Source organism: Pelophylax lessonae, assembly GCF_965119305.1.
Source record: "Pelophylax lessonae genome assembly, chromosome: 2".
Lineage (NCBI taxonomy): Eukaryota > Metazoa > Chordata > Amphibia > Anura > Ranidae > Pelophylax > Pelophylax lessonae.
Window position 1 is genome coordinate 14,924,081 of NC_138769.1, and position 17,485 is coordinate 14,941,565.

A 17,485-nucleotide genomic window follows, 5' to 3' on the forward strand; every position below is an offset into this window, starting at 1 on the left:
AGATAAAGATGTAAAACATGTCAATGAATTCCCAAAGTACTAGGGGTTAGCCAAAGAGAAAGCAAAGCAGATACTGCCTGCTTTAATCACTTCAGCCCTGGAAGGTTTTGCCCCCTTAATAACCAGGAAATTTTTTGCGATACGGCACTGCGTTACTTTAACAGACAATCGCGTGCTGTACCCTAATACAACTTATGTCTTTTTTTTCCCACAAACAGAGCCTTCTTTTGGGGGTATTTAATCACCTGTGTGATTTTTATTTTTTTGCTATAAAACAAAAAAAGTGCCACAATTCTAAAAAAAGAAAAAAAAAAAACAATATTTTTCACTTTCTGCTTTATAACAATTTCCAAAAACTAAAATTTAAAAAATCTAATTTTTTTAATATTTTAGGCCAATTTGTATTGGTAAAAAAAAAAATCCCAATAAGCGTATTTTGATTGGTTTGCGCCTACAAGTTATCGCGTCTACAAACCAAGGGAGAGATTTATGTCATTTTTATTTATTTAAGTTTTTTTTACTAGTAATGGCGACGATCAGCAATTTTTAGCGGGACTGCGACATTGCAGCAGACAGATTGGACCCCTAACTGACATTTCTAACCCTTTTGGGTGGGACCAGTGAAATTACTATAGTAATCAGTGCTAAAAATATGCACTGTCACTGTAATAATGACACTGGCAGGGAAGGGGTTAACCCAGGGCTGATCAAAGGGTTAAATGTGAGCCTAGGGCCACGTCTCTCATGCAGTGTTGTCGGACTCGGGTGGGGTCGTGGCCTCTCTGGACGCAGAGAAGGCCTTCGACTCTGTCGAGTGGGGTTATCTTTGGGAAGTCCTGCGTCGCTTTGGCATTGGCCCGAAATTCATCTCCTGGGTGAGACTGCTCTATGCAGCCCCGCGCGCTAGGGTTCGCACTAATAGCTCCCTCTCCCCTCCATTTTCACTACATAGGGGGACTAGACAGGGCTGTCCGCTGTCCCCGGGTCTCTTTGCCCTGGCGATGGAGCCCCTGGCTATCCTCTTACGGTCCACCCCCGCTTTGGGGGGGCTGCAGGTGGGCCCCCTAGTTGAACGGATTTCACTGTACGCTGACGATGCCCTTCTCTATCTCCCTGATGCGGCAGGATCCCTGACTTTGGCGTTACAGATTTTTGAGCTGTTTGGCTCGTTCTCTGGGATACGCATTAACTGGGACAAATCCCTACTATTTTCCTTGTCGGCGGTTCCCCCTCCCTCCTCCCCCGATCTGCCTCTACAGTGGGTTACGAAATTTCGCTACTTGGGTATCGAAATACAGCGGGATGTCGCTAAATACTTGGAAGACAATGTTACTCCTATTTTGCAGCAACTGCAGCTCCGCTGCCAGACTTGGCGGTCGTTGCCTTTGACAGGTTTAATTTACTTAAAATGATTTTTCTACCTACATTTCTTTATGCCTTCCGTAACACCCCGGTGCCTATTCCGTGCGCCTTTTTCCGGCAGCTGGATAAAGTGGTGATAGAGTTCGTTTGGGCGGGGGCTGTCCCTAGGGTTGCGAAGACTATCCTGCAACTCCCGTTGTCCCTGGGTGGGCTGGCATTACCCAACTTTCGCTATTATTACTGGGCGGCGGTGTTGGTCACGGTGCGGTGGTGGTTTGCACAGCCCCGGGACAACCCGGCGGTGAGTCTGGAGGCTGCGATCATGGGCTCTTATACTGCTCTTGGTCACTTGGTATACCCTGGCCCTGGGGTGCACCAACAGCTGACTGTCCCTATGCGGACAACAGTCAGGGTTTGGGGGCAGATGTCGGTTGTGGTCGGTGACCCCGACACTGTCTCCCCACATACTCCGCTTTGGGGTAACCCCAGGCTACGGCACCTCCAGTCCATCCCGGACCCGGGTCTGTGGCACCGGTTCGGGATTATCCGTCTACAACAGGTGATGCCTGAGGGTGTGATTCTCCCATTCCCGATGCTTTGTTCTTCCTATGCTCTCCCCTCCTCTATGCTGTTTCGCTACCTCCATCTGAAGCATGCCTTGCAGACCCAATACCCGCATGCTGTCACGTTGGCCCCTAATACGGTGGAGCGGTTCCTGTCGACTAGATGCGCTGACTGTATCCTGTCCTCAGTGTACCTTAGAATCACTTGTAAGGTGGACGGGGCAAGCCCCCGACTCTATGCCATTTGGAAAGAGGATATCCCGTCCCTTGATGAGGAGGCCTGGGAGGAGGGGCTGGGTGGATATATCTCTGGGGTGATCTCGGCCAGGGATCGCTTCATTCAGCTTAAATTTCTCCATAGGGCCTATTATACCCCTCAGCGAGTGGCCAAGATATACCCTGGTAGTTCGGATGTATGCCCCCGGGGCTGTGGGCAAATTGGTACCTTCTTCCACATGGTGTGGTCCTGCCCTGTTGCTCAGCAGTTTTGGAGGGAGGTGGTTGGTGAGCTTGAGGGTTTGGGGATTCTTGGCATGGTCCTTGATCCCAGAGTCTCATTACTGGGTTTTTGTGATTTGGTCTCTCACAAGAGGCACACGCAGCTCTATATATTTTATCTTATGTTCTATGCCCGGAAAACTATATTATTACTTTGGAAATCGGCTGACCCTCCGCTACTGTCGAGATGGCGGACCCTGGTTGACTCTGTATTGCCGCTCTATAAACTCACCTACATGAGCAGGGGTTGTCCTCAGAAGTTTGACAAGGTGTGGGGTTTGTGGGTGGCTAGGGGAGGGCTGGGTTAGACCCTTCCCCTCCTGCGCTCTCTCCTCTGTTTGTTCTCTCTTGACCTCCTCTTTTCTGCTTTGCTGTGCTTGACTCCCTTTGGGGTCCCTTTCCTTACTCCCCCCTCTCCCCCCCCCTTTTTCTCTCCCTCCCCCCCCTTTTTCTCCCCCTCCCCCCTTCCTTTCTTCCCCTTCTCTTTCTGGATTTGTGGTCCCTTTACTGGGTGGTGTCGTCCTTCATTTGCCGTCCCTATGGCTGGCTTAGCTTCTGGCTGCCGATCCTGCTGGGGTGACTGCCCCGGCTGGGGGGGTGTGGCTGCTTGGGTGGGAGGGTGATGGGAATCCTCCCAATTATATTGTGCCTTTATTGCAGGTGTGGGAGATCTTCTGTTACTATGTACATATGTTGTACCTTGCCCTTTTATTTGCCTATGATTTTGTCCACTGTGAACACAGCTCTGTATTTTTTGTTTGTAACTTGTTTTTGGAATTAATAAAAACGTTTCTGTTAAAAAAAAATAATAAAAAAATGTGAGCCTAGGGGGTGTTTTCTAACTGTATGGGGGAGGGACTTGTGGAATCAACATAGAGACTTGTGATCCTAAATAGGGGGATCACAGGCGCTCTGTGTTCATTCCAGAGAGAACAACGGCCTGCTGTGTGTACAACAGCAGACTGTCGTTCTCTCTCAGCGGGGATCGATTGTGGGTGCCTGTCAGCGATCTCAGCCACCAGCCCAGTCAATCAGCTTCCCCGCTGGCTAATGGGGAAGTGTGTGCGCCTCCGGCGGGGTGCACACGCCCCCAGGATAGCTCCCACGGATCGCCGTACAGGTAGCGCGATTCGCGCAGCCAAGCCAGCCTGCAGCAATCAGCGATTTTTAGCGGGACTGCGACATTGCAGCGGACATATCGGACCCCTAACTGACATTTCTGACACTTTTGGGGGGGACCATTGACATTACTACAGTAATCAGTGCTAAAAATAGGCACTGTCACTGTACTAATGACACTGGAGGAGAAGGGGTTAACGCAGGGGTGATCAAAGGGTTAAGTGTGAGCCTAGGATAGTGTTTTCTAACTGTATGGGGGAGGGACTAGTGGAATCAACACAGAGACCTGTTATCCTAAATAGGAGGATCCTATCTCTGTGTTCATTCCAGAGAGAACGACGCTCCCCACTGATTCTCTCTCAGTGGGGAGCGATCACAGGTGCCCGGCGGCAATCGTGGCCACCAGCCCCATGGATCGGCAGGTGCGTGCCTCTGGCTGCGCGAATGCGCCCCCCGGGAGCGATCCCGTGAATAGCCGTACCTGTAGCCGAGCCAGCCTGCCGCAGTATATTTGCGGCGGGCGGTCGGCAACTGGTTAAAGCAGAGTTCCGGCCTCAAAATCGACACAATCGATTTTGTGCCATCCGCTTCCTTAGTGTCACCTGAAAAACAATTGGATAGTCCCGATTTTTTTTATTTTTTACTTACCTTGATTCAGAAGAAAATATACTCACCTTTCTTCCACTTCCTCCCTCTGCGGCCGCAGCCCGCGCCGTCACTTCCTGTCCTGCAATGCGTCCTGGGAGCTCATACTCATCACTCCCAGAAGGCAATGGGCAGTGACATAGGCGGCCGGCCGCTCCTCTCATCGCGTTATTTGCAAAAAGGAAATGACGCGATGATATGGAAACCGATCGCATAGTACTGCGCATGCGCGGGATTTTGCGCCACATTCTGCATACACAATGAGCTCAAACCATGAAGAAGGGAAGACATCTGTACACTGCGGCTTATAACCCCAGCAAAGATGGCCACGCTCAGCAAAGGATTTTAAAAGTAAGAATTTCTGATAAATCAAAACATATAAAACTATTAACTACGGGATTAGCGGATATATTAAGGGCTAAGGATCACTATTTGGGCAGTATTTTTATTAAAAAAACGTTTCTGCGGCCGGAACTCCACTTTAAGCGAACAGCTTATATCTGATGGGGATTTCATGTATTATTGTGCATATAACACTACCGTCAATTTTGTATAACCTAAATAATTCATTGTATTTATATTTCATACTTTTGTAATGACAAAAAATGTCAATAAAAAATATTAAAAAAAAAAAAAAAAGACTGGGATGCCATTAAAGTTCAGGTGCGTGTAAAATCAGGCGTCCCAATACTTTTGGTTATATAGTGTGTGTGGCAATAGGCGGTCATTACCTCGGTCAGCAGGCGTCTCATGGAGGTGTTTTCTCCCAGCAGGTGGTAGATCTGCTCCTCGCTGTACATTGACCTCATGCTTTTGCTGGGGCTGTTGAAATATTTGGCCATGTGGACATTTGTGTGACTGGGCTCCTCTTCCAACTGCCTCCACTGCAGCAGCTGGAGGAGACAGGAAAAAAACATTCAGTTGCTGCTCACATGCGCCTTAACATTTTAACTTCAAAAGCTGCTGTTATTTTCAGATCATCAGTTCTCATTAAAGTAACACTTGGTGATCCTGCCATAAACCCCCTTGTTCAGGCACTTCCTGTTATAGGGTGACAACGCTCTGTTCCTGTCGCCCATAAGTGCTCCTACGTTGTCACCCAGTCACATAGGCTTCCAATGGAGAAAAAAAAAAGGGCCTTTTTATTTAACCACTTCCCGACCGCCCGCCGCAGTTATACTTAGTTATAGTTAGTAGACGCGATAACTTTTGCTCAAACCAATCAAAATACGCTTGTGGTGATTTTTTTTTTACCTAAAATATGTAGCAGAAAACAAATTGGCCTAAAATGTTAAAAAATTTTGGTTTTTACATTTTTTTTTTTTTTTTTTGGGAATGTCATATAGCAGAATGTGAAAAATATATATATATATATATATTTTTTCAGAATTGTCGCTATTTTTTTGTTTATAGCGCAAAAAATAAAAATCGCACAGGTGATCAAATACCACCAAAAGAAAGGGGGAAAAAAGGACATCAATTTTATTTGGGTACAGCGTCGCACGACTGCGCAATTATCTGATATAATAACGCAGTGCCGAATTGCAAAACATGGCCGCGTCATTAAAGCGGAGTTCCACTCATTTTTTGTGTTTATTAAAAGTCAGCACCTACAAAAAGTGTATCTGCTGACTTTTAATAAACACTCACTCACCTGTCCCAAGATCCAGCGATTCGGCCGCCCAAAGCCTCGCTCCTCTCCCTCTCCTCTTGGTGGCACCGGCATCTCTATTGTGGGCACACGGCTGTGACACCTTGCGGCTTCACAACCGGGTGCGCGCTGCGCATGCGCGTTGTGAATGGCTGGGCAATCTTCTAGGACCTGTGATGTGTCCCAGAAGATTGCAGGGAGGGAGGGGGGATGATGAGAACTTCCGCTCGAGCCGCCTAGGGAGTGGGAGCGGGTACCTGTCAAATCTATGTACCAACTCCCCCCCCCCCCCAAAATAAAATGACATGCCAAATGTGGCATGTCAGGGGGTCAGCAGTATTTAAAGCGGAAGTTCCACTTTTGGGTGGAACTCCGCTTTAAGGGGGCAAATCCTTCCGGTCCAGATGTGGTTAAATAAATACTCTTTGATATTTCAATTTGTTTGATATAGTCTCATATCTATGCCCGTAAAGTCCTCCTGACACAGGACGGGGTTCTGTTTTCCCTTTTTATTTTTTTCGATACACACTTAGATGTGGCGTAACCAGTGGTCAATATTTTCTGGCGGCTGCTCCAGTCCCAGCTGAAGCCTAGTAAGGAGAAACGCGTCGGTACAGGGGAGCCGCCACGCCATCACGCCACGTGAATAAGGGTAACGCACTATTGGCCATTTTTCCTTTCCATCTTGGGGGAGCTTCATTTGAGACAGCTTTATCCAGCCTCGGTCCTTAAAGGAGAGTGATACGTCCCTGAGAAGGGATAGACACCTATACCTTATGGTCGGGCGCTGACTTTGGATACTGTCCACACTACCCATATACCAACGGAGGTTCCAGGCCTACCCACTTTAGAATTCTGGTAAGAAGCCACGCCTACCACTTGGGTGACACCAGACAAGTTTTGTGCACGAGTGGAGGTTATATTTCATTGCACCTGGCTCTTGTTACCAGTCGGTAAGGGGCCATCTTATTCACGTTTGTGTCACAGATTTGTAGTCTCACCGTGGTCTAATTGGAAAACACTTCTTTCTTTAACCACTTGCCGACAGCCGCACGACTATTTACTGCGGCAGTCAACCTCTCCTGGGCAAACCGACGCAGTACTACGTCGCTCGCCCAGGAGCCTGTAGGGGGCGAGCGCGCGCCATTCATTCACGGACATCCCCGCGTGTGTGACCGGTGGCTCCAGTAGTTAGTAAACGCAATAACTTTTGCGCAAACCAATAAAAATACACTTATTGCGATTTTCTTTACCAAAAATATGTAGCAGAAAACAAATTGGCCTAAAATGTTAAAAAATTTTGATTTTTACATATTTTTTTTTGAGAATTTCATATAAAAAAATGTGAAAAATATTGTTCTTTTTTTCAAAATTGTCGCTCTTTTTTTGTTTATAGCGCAAAAAATAAAAAATCGCACAGGTGATCAAGTACCACCAAAAGAAAGCTCTCTTTGTGGGGAAAAAAAAAGGACCTCAATATCATTTGAGTACAGCGTCGCACGACCGCGCAAATTGTCCGTTAAAGTCACGCAGTGCAGAATCGCAAAATAGGGCCTGGTCTTTGAGCAGCCAAATCCTCCGGGGCTTAAGTGTTTTTAAAGCGGAAGTTCCACTTTTGGTCGGAACTTCCGCTTTAAGGCTCGGTTCACATATATGCGATGCGGGAAGGCTGCAAATTCGCAGCCTGTTCCCGCATCGCACACGCACCCCCGGCAGTTCACACTGCCATATGCGATACGCTGGGGGTGTCAATGTAATCTTAACGACACCCCCAGTTTGATCGCATATCGCAGTGCGATCGTGCAGTTCGCACAGGATCGGATCGCACAAATGTGAACCGCTGTGCGATCCGATCCTGATGCGGCAGCAAAAATGCCTCCTGTGCGTGTTTGCTGCGGGTGCGATGCGAATTTAGCCATACAAACTGTATGGCTATACTCGCACCGCACAGCTGATCGCATGTAATGTCGGAGCAGTGCGCTCCGACATTACATGCGAACCCCGCACACGCAGAAGTGTGAACCGGGGCTAAGGGGGCAAATCCTTCCGGTCCAGATGTGGTCAAATAAATACTCTTTTTGATATTTTAATTTGTTTGATATAGTCTCATATCTATGCCAGTAAAGTCCTCCTGATACAGGACGGGGTTCTGTTTTCCTTTTTTTTTTTTTCCCATACACACTTGGATGTGGCGTAACCAGTGGTCAATATTTCCTATATCAGTGTACTTACCACTCACCTGTTCTGTGCTTGTACACCTAGATCCAAACTGAGAATTCAATAAGCCCCTCTGCCAGTGGTGGCCGGTGCGTTGGGAGCGCAGGAGCGCCGCCCCCCCCCCATCCATGCGTCCGGCCCCCTAATCTACATGCGGGGCGCCGGACACATGGAGTTCAATGGGGCTTCTATTTTTTTTGTATCACCTGATTAGAGCCAGAGGCTTTAATAGGCTTCAGCAAAGGGTGGATCCGGGGCGCAGAGCAGTGCGCCCCGAGCCCACCCATTGTGTGACAATAGCAAATGAAAATTCAATATTGTCACACGGATCCTCCTCCTGGCCAATCAAGAAACGGGTCCGAAACCCGCTTCCTGATTGGCCGAAAGGCAAACCCCATGCTATTGTCCGAGGTGGAGGTGGGAGGACTGAGGACTCGAGGAGACGCGGGTACTGAAGAGAAGCCGCCGCTACAGGTAAGTGCACTGGTCTCGGGGGGGGGGGGCTTGGCTCGATGATCTCTGCATTGAAGGGGGCACAATGATCTCTGCATTGAAGGAGGCACACTGATCTCTGCATTGAAGGGGGCACGATGATCTCTGCATTGAAGCTCTGCATTGAAGGGGGAACGCTGGTCACTGTGCATTGAAAGGGGGCACGCTGGTCACTGTGCATTGAAAGGGGGGCACGCTGGTCATTGTGCATTGAAAGGGGGCAGGCTGGTCACTGTGCATTGAAAGGGGGGCATGCTGGTCACTGTGCATTGAAAGGGGGCACGCTGGTCATTGTGCATTGAAAGGGGAGCACGCTGGTCACTGTGCATTGAAAGGGGGCATGCTGGTCACTGTGCATTGAAAGGGGGCCACGCTGGTCACTGTGCACTGAAAGGGGGCACGCTGGTCACTGTGCATTGAAAGGGGGGCACGCTGGTCACTGTGCATTGGAAGGAAGCATGCTGGTCATTGTGCATTGAAAGGGGGGCATGCTGGTCACTGTGCATTGAAAGGGGGCACGCTGGTCCATACCAGTATAGATCCTAACACATTACCCAGTCCATACAAGTATAGATCCTAGCACATTACCCAGTCCATACCAGTATAGATCCTAACCCATTACCCAGTCCATACCATTATAGATCCTAACCCATTACCCAGTCCATATCAATATAGATCCTAACCCATTACCCAGTCCATATCAGTATAGATCCTAACACATTACCCAGTCCATACCAGAATGGATCCTAACACATTACCCAGTCCATACCAGTATAGATCCTAACACATTACCCAGTCCATACCAGTATAGATCCTAACCCATTACTCAGTCCATACAAGTATAGATCCTAACATATTACCCAGTCCATATCAGTATAGATCCTAACACACTATCCAGTCCATACCAGTATAGATCCTAACACATTACCCAGTCCATACCAGTATAGATCCTAAAACATTACCCAGTCCATATCAGTATAGATCCTAACACATTACCCAGTCCATACCAGAATAGATCCTAGAACATTGCCCAGTCCATACCAGTATAAATCCTAACACATTACCCAGTCCATACCAGTATAGATCTTAACATATTACCCAGCCCATACCAGTATAGATTCTAGCACAATACCCAGTCCATACCAGTATAGACCCTAACACATTAGCTAGTTTATACCAGTATAGATCCTAATACATTACCCAGTCCATACCAGTATAAATCCTCACACATTACCCAGTCCATACCAGTATAGATCCTAACACATTACCCAGTCCATACAAGTATAGATCCTAACATATTACCCAGTCCATATCAGTATAGATCCTAACACACTATCCAGTCCATACCAGTATAGATCCTAACACATTACCCAGTCCATACCAGTATAGATCCTAACACATTACCCTGTCCATACCAGTATAGATCCTAACACATTACCCAGTGCATACCAGAATAGATCCTAGCACATTGCCCAGTCCATACCAGTATAAATCCTAACACATTACCCAGTCCATACCAGTATAGATCCTAACACATTACCCAGTCCATACCAGTATAGATCCTAGCACAATACCCAGTCCATACCAGTATAGATCCTAACACATTAGCTAGTTTATACCAGTATAGATCCTAACACATTACCCAGTCCATACCAGTATAAATCCTCACACATTACCCAGTCCATACCAGTATAGATCCTAACACATTACCCAGTCCATACAAGTATAGATCCTAACATATTACCCAGTCCATATCAGTATATATCCTAACACACTATCCAGTCCATACCAGTATAGATCCTAACACATTACCCAGTCCATACCAGTATAGATCCTAACACATTACCCAGTCCATACCAGTATAGATCCTAACACATTACCCAGTGCATACCAGAATAGATCCTAGCACATTGCCCAGTCCATACCAGTATAAATCCTAACACATTACCCAGTCCATACCAGTATAGATCCTAACACATTACCCAGTCCATACCAGTATAGATCCTTACACATTACCCAGTCCTTACCAGTATAAATCCTCACACATTACCCAGTCCATACCAGTATAGATCCTCACACATTACCCAGTCCATACCAGTATAGATCCTAACACATTACCTAGTCCATACCAATATAGATCCTAACACATTACCCAGTCCATACCAGTATAGATCCTCACACATTACCCAGTCCATACCAGTATAGATCCTAAGACATTACCCAGTCCATACCAATATAGATCCTAACACATTACCTAGTCCATACCAGTATAGATCCTAACACATTACCCAGTCCATACCAGTATAGATCCTAAAACATTACCCAGTCCATACCAGTATAGATCCTAAAACATTACCCAGTCCATATCAGTATAGATCCTAGCACAATACCCAGTCCATACCAGTATAGATCCTAACACATTACCCAGTCCATACCAGTATAGATCCTAACACATTAGCTAGTTTATACCAGTATAGATCCTAACACATTACCCAGTCCATACCAGTATAAATCCTCACACATTATCCAGTCCATACCAGTATAGATCCTAACACATTACCCAGTCCATACCAGTATAAATCCTAACACATTACCCAGTACATACCAGTATAGATCCTAACACATTACCCAGTCCATACCAGTATAGATCCTAGCACAATACCCAGTCCATACCAGTATAGATCCTAACACATTACCCAGTCCATACCAGTATAGATCCTTACACATTACCCAGTCCTTACCAGTATAAATCCTCACACATTACCCAGTCCATACCAGTATAGATCCTCACACATTACCCAGTCCATACCAGTATAGATCCTAACACATTACCTAGTCCATACCAATATAGATCCTAACACATTACCCAGTCCATACCAGTATAGATCCTCACACATTACCCAGTCCATACCAGTATAGATCCTAAGACATTACCCAGTCCATACCAATATAGATCCTAACACATTACCCAGTCCATACCAGTATAGATACTAACACATTACCCAGTCCATACCAGTATAGATCCTAAAACATTACCCAGTCCATACCAGTATATATCCTAAAACATTACCCAGTCCATACCAGTATAGATCCTAGCACAATACCCAGTCCATACCAGTATAGATCCTAACACATTACCCAGTCCATACCAGTATAGATCCTAACACATTACCCAGTCCATACCAGTATAAATCCTCACACATTACCTAGTCCATACCAGTATAAATCCTAACACATTATCCAGTCCATACCAGTATAGATCCTAACACATTACCCAGTCCATACCAGTATAAATCCTAACACATTACCCAGTCCATACCAGTATAGATCCTAGCACAATACCCAGTCCATACCAGTATAGATCCTAACACATTAGCTAGTTTATACCAGTATAGATCCTAACACATTACCCAGTCCATACCAGTATAAATCCTCACACATTACCCAGTCCATACCAGTATAGATCCTAACACATTACCCAGTCCATACCAGTATAGATCCTCACACATTACCCAGTCCATACCAGTATAGATCCCAACACATTACCCAGTCCATACCAGTATAGATCCTTACACATTACCCAGTCCTTACCAGTATAAATCCTCACACATTACCCAGTCCATACCAGTATAGATCCTCACACATTACCCAGTCCATACCAGTATAGATCCTCACACATTACCCAGTCCATACCAGTATAGATCCTAACACATTACCTAGTCCATACCAATATATATCCTAACACATTATCCAGTCCATACCAGTATAGATCCTAACACATTACCCAGTACATACCAGTATAGATCCTAACACATTACCCAGTCCATACCAGTATAGATCCTAGCACAATACCCAGTCCATACCAGTATAGATCCTAACACATTAGCTAGTTTATACCAGTATAGATCCTAACACATTACCCAGTCCATACCAGTATAAATCCTCACACATTACCCAGTCCATACCAGTATAGATCCTAACACATTACCCAGTCCATACCAGTATAAATCCTCACACATTACCCAGTCCATACCAGTATAAATCCTAACACATTATCCAGTCCATAACAGTATAGATCCTAACACATTACCCAGTACATACCAGTATAGATCCTAACACATTACCCAGTCCATACCAGTATAGATCCTAGCACAATACCCAGTCCATACCAGTATAGATCCTAACACATTAGCTAGTTTATACCAGTATAGATCCTAACACATTACCCAGTCCATACCAGTATAAATCCTCACACATTACCCAGTCCATACCAGTATAGATCCTAACACATTACCCAGTCCATACCAGTATAGATCCCAACACATTACCCAGTCCATACCAGTATAGATCCTTACACATTACCCAGTCCTTACCAGTATAAATCCTCACACATTACCCAGTCCATACCAGTATAGATCCTCACACATTACCCAGTCCATACCAGTATAGATCCTAACACATTACCCAGTCCATACCAATATAGATCCTAACACATTACCCAGTCCATACCAGTATAGATCCTCACACATTACCCAGTCCATACCAGTATATAATATACATGTCTTTTGGTTCATAGCTGCAGCAGCTTTGGAAATACATGGGTATGCTCCCCCAAATTTTTTGCCTGTTTATTATGTATTCGGTCTGACCAGACTATCGAGGTTGAGCAGCCCTCCCCACCCCCCACATACACCTGTACTCAATCAGTGTCCACCATCAAATGGATATAGGAGGAGTCCCCTGTAGTGCATTTGCACATTTTTCCCAGCAAGGAGTGTTGTCTCCAAGGGTTAGAAGGGCTGGATTCAACTCTTTTTCATGGATAGTGTAGGACCCACTGATAATGGGGTACTTTGACGCAGTGGTGGGCTTGAGCACGATATGGCCATATGGTGGGACCAAACCCCCATTTTTATTTATGGACTCTCTTCAGATTTGGTAGTAATTTCTTTTGCATTTGCGCGCTATTCTTTTTTAATATACATGTCTTTTGGTTCATAGCTGCAGCAGCTTTGGAAATACATGGGTATGCTCCCCCAAATTTTTTGCCATACCAGTATAGATCCTAACACATTACCTAGTCCATACCAATATAGATCCTAACACATTACCCAGTCCATACCAGTATAGATCCTCACACATTACCCAGTCCATACCAGTATAGATCCTAACACATTACCTAGTCCATACCAATATTAATCCTAACACATTACCCAGTCCATACCAGTATAGATCCTCACACATTACCCAGTCCATACCAGTATAGATCCTAACACATTACCCAGTCCATACCAGTATAGATCCTAAAACATTACCCAGTCCATACCAGTATAGATCCTAGCACAATACCCCATACCAGTATAGATCCTAACACATTACCCAGTCCATATCAGTATAGATGCTAACACATTAGCTAGTTTATACCAGTATAGATCTTAACACATTACCCAGTCCATACCAGTATAGATCCTAACACATTATCCAGTCCATACCAGTATAGATCCTAACACATTACCCAGTCCATACCAGTATAGATCCTAACACATTACCCAGTCCATACCAGTATAGATCCTAACACATTAGCTAGTTTATACCAGTATAGATCCTAACACATTACCCAGTCCATACCAGTATAAATCCTCACACATTACCCAGTCCATACCAGTATAGATCCTCACACATTACCCAGTCCATACCAGTATAGATCCTAACACATTACCCAGTCCATACCAATATAGATCCTAACACATTACCCAGTCCATACCAGTATAGATCCTAGCACAATACCCAGTCCATACCAGTATAGATCCTAACACATTACCCAGTCCATACCAGTATAGATCCTAACACATTAGCTAGTTTATACCAGTATAGATCCTAACACATTACCCAGTCCATACCAGTATAAATCCTCACACATTACCCAGTCCATACCAGTATAGATACCCAGCATGATATTTTTCCCTATTGAGATCTGATGTGTTTTCAAAGTGTTCCTTTCATTTTTTTTGAGCAGTTTATATTATAGTTTACAATTGAATGTTATTAAAAATGACCTTTCCTTTTCAATCTGCAGGGCTGTAATTTTAAATAAATCATTAAATTGCAATATGACCACCTGGAGGCGCTCTGTGCACAGAATTTGTACTGACTTCCCCTCCACTGAAACATCATTTCCTGCTTGTGTGATTGGCTCACCAATTTCCCCAGAAGTCTGCACTAAGATACAAGTCAGATTTCTGGCATCCCCTGCAACAAAAATGTCATTTTTGGTGAGATCCTCCCAGTAGGAGCACGTCTAAAGGAATGCAGACCCAGCAGATTTCCTCATTAGAGCCCTGCAGCTGCCACAGCTGATAGATAATTATGAAACCACTCCCATTTGACCCACTCAGCACAGAGGAACAAACAATGATTTCTTCAGAATAACAAAAGGAAGAAATCTGCAACAAAGTTTGTTACAATCCCTGCAATGTACAGAGATCACCCAGAGGGGAATGTTTTTTTCTCAACAAAAGTGGAGTTAAGCTTTAAAGGGGGAAATCCTTCCGGTCCAGAAGTGGTTAATACCGCTCTACGACACCTCATACAAAATTTGTGGCGGGCAATGAGCCAATCAGGTATGAGGAACAACATTAGGGTTACGTTTTATGTTTGTAATAGTGATTCTATGGAGAAGGGCTTGCAGTTCTTATCATTATACAGGACTTGTGTGGCGCCAGCAGTTTGCTCAGTGCTGTATAAAGAATAGGAGGCAGTAGATTTACAATACAGGAGGGTTAGGAGCAATGTTCCCTTTAAGCTGCGCGTATGCGCGGACGCGCAGTCTAATTGAAGGTCCCGCGCAAGCACAGATTCAGACCGCGCAGCCCCAGAGGACGTGAAGGTAACCGGGCCGCGGTTTTACAGTGGCGGCCGGGGAGCAGAGCAGTGCGCCCCAAGCCCGCCCATTGTGTGACAATAGCGAATGAAAATTCGCTATTGTCACACGGATCCTCCTCCTGGCCAATCAGGGAGCTGGTCCTCCCGCTTCCTGATTGGCCGAAAGGCAAACCCCATGCCATTGGCTGAGGAGGAGGTAAGGGGACTGAGGGGACGCAGGGACTGAAGAGAAGCTGCCGTGACCGTGAGGTAAGTGCACGGGTCTCGTGGGGGGGGGGGTCTCGCGGGGGGAACGCTGGCATCTCTGATTGGGGGCAATGCTGTGGGCACTCTGCATTGATTGGAGACAATGCTGTGGGCACTCTGCATTGATTGGGGGCAATGCTGTGGGCATTGCACTCTGCATTGATTGGGGGCAATGCTGTGGGCACTCTGCATTGATTGGGGGCAATGCTGTGGGCAGTGCACTCTGCATTGTTTGGGGGCAATGCTGTGGGCAGTGCACTCTGCATTGATTGGGGGCAATGCTGTGGGCACTCTGCATTGATTGGGGGCAATGCTGTGGGCAGTGCACTCTGCATTGTTTGGGGGCAATGCTGTGGGCAGTGCACTCTGCACTGATTGGGGGACAATGCTGTGGGCACTCTGCATTGATTGGGGGCAATGCTGTGGGTACTCTGCATTGATTGGGGGCAATGCTGTGGGCACTCTGCATTGATTGGGGGCAATGCTGTGGGCAGTGCACTCTGCATTGATTGGGGGCAATGCTGTGGGCACTCTGCATTGATTGGGGGCAATGCTGTGGGCACTCTGCATTGATTGGGGGCAATGCTGTGGGCAGTGCACTCTGCATTGATTGGGGGCAATTCTGTGGGCAGTGCACTCTGCATTGATTGGGGGCAATGCTGTGGGCAGTGCACTCTGCACTGATTGGGGGACAATGCTGTGGGCACTCTGCATTGATTGGGGGCAATGCTGTGGGCAGTGCACTTTGCATTGTTTGGGGGCAATGCTGTGGGCAGTGCACTCTGCACTGATTGGGGGACAATGCTGTGGGCACTCTGCATTGATTGGGGGCAATGCTGTGGGCACTCTGCATTGATTGGGGGCAATGCTGTGGGCACTCTGCATTTTGTATGGACACTGTGGATGATCACACCGTTACAAGCACACATATCTAAGGATTATATATTTTTGATTTTAATTGTTTGGATTGTGCACTTCACATGTTATGAATATGAAAATTGGTTGAACAGTTAATACGATTTACTAATATTCTATCAAACTATAGCCAATTAGTTAATGGCAACATGCACGTTTTGTGACAATATAAGATTTTTGATGAAATTGCTCAGTCTAAAGGTTTGCGCTCAGAAATGTATTTATTTGCTCAGCACAGTAAAAAATTAGAGGGTTGGTTAGGAGCGCCCTCCTGTGGTTCCTTGCTGGTACCTGCGGGATGAAGATGAGGCAGTTGATGGTGGTGGTACAGATGAGGATGCTGCCGGACGTCACCCCATAGACTAAGTTGGGCCAGGAGTGGAAGAACCGAGTGACCAGGAGCACAACCCCGGAGCTCACAATCACAAGGGTGGAGCCAACCATGATGACCAGCGATTGGTTCACCGGAGGGGTGCTGATGTTCTTGGTCAGACCAGCCAAGTAACTTCCATAGACCAGGAAAATACCCTGAAAAAAAAACCCAGAAAGATTTAGGTACACCTAAAGTCAGAACTTAGTTTCAGGGACTGTATAAAACCATATTTCATTATTTAGCTGCCTGTGTCTGGGGGGGGGGGTGCCCTGGGTACTGTGGTATTATGTGAGGTGGGGGTACCACAAGGAGATTAGAGGGAGAGGATTTGTTGGGGGGCGGCAGGGGGTAAACGTTCTCCTAGTGGGGAGGGGGTGAAATAGGATTTGTGCTAGGACGGGGATTTGGGGGTCTGTACTAGAATAGGTGATATGGTAGAGGGGGGGATTTTTGCTAGGAGAGAAACTTTTTTTTTTTTTTGGGGGGGGGGGGGATTTGTGCTAGTAGGGATGATTGGGGTAG

The 17,485-nt window shown here is 46.1% G+C and overlaps 1 protein-coding gene across 1 annotated transcript in view; it reads right to left on the bottom strand.

Moving 5' to 3' along the window:
* The window catches only part of GPR156 (G protein-coupled receptor 156), a 75,012-nt gene that overhangs the window by 6,006 nt on the left and 51,521 nt on the right, over positions 1-17,485 (bottom strand). The window contains exons 8-9 of the mRNA XM_082247645.1: positions 16,882-17,118; positions 4,919-5,080 (exon numbers count right to left, since the gene is read on the bottom strand). Coding sequence (XP_082103771.1) covers positions 4,919-5,080; positions 16,882-17,118 — 399 coding nt within the window. The remainder of the gene's footprint in view (positions 1-4,918; positions 5,081-16,881; positions 17,119-17,485) is intronic.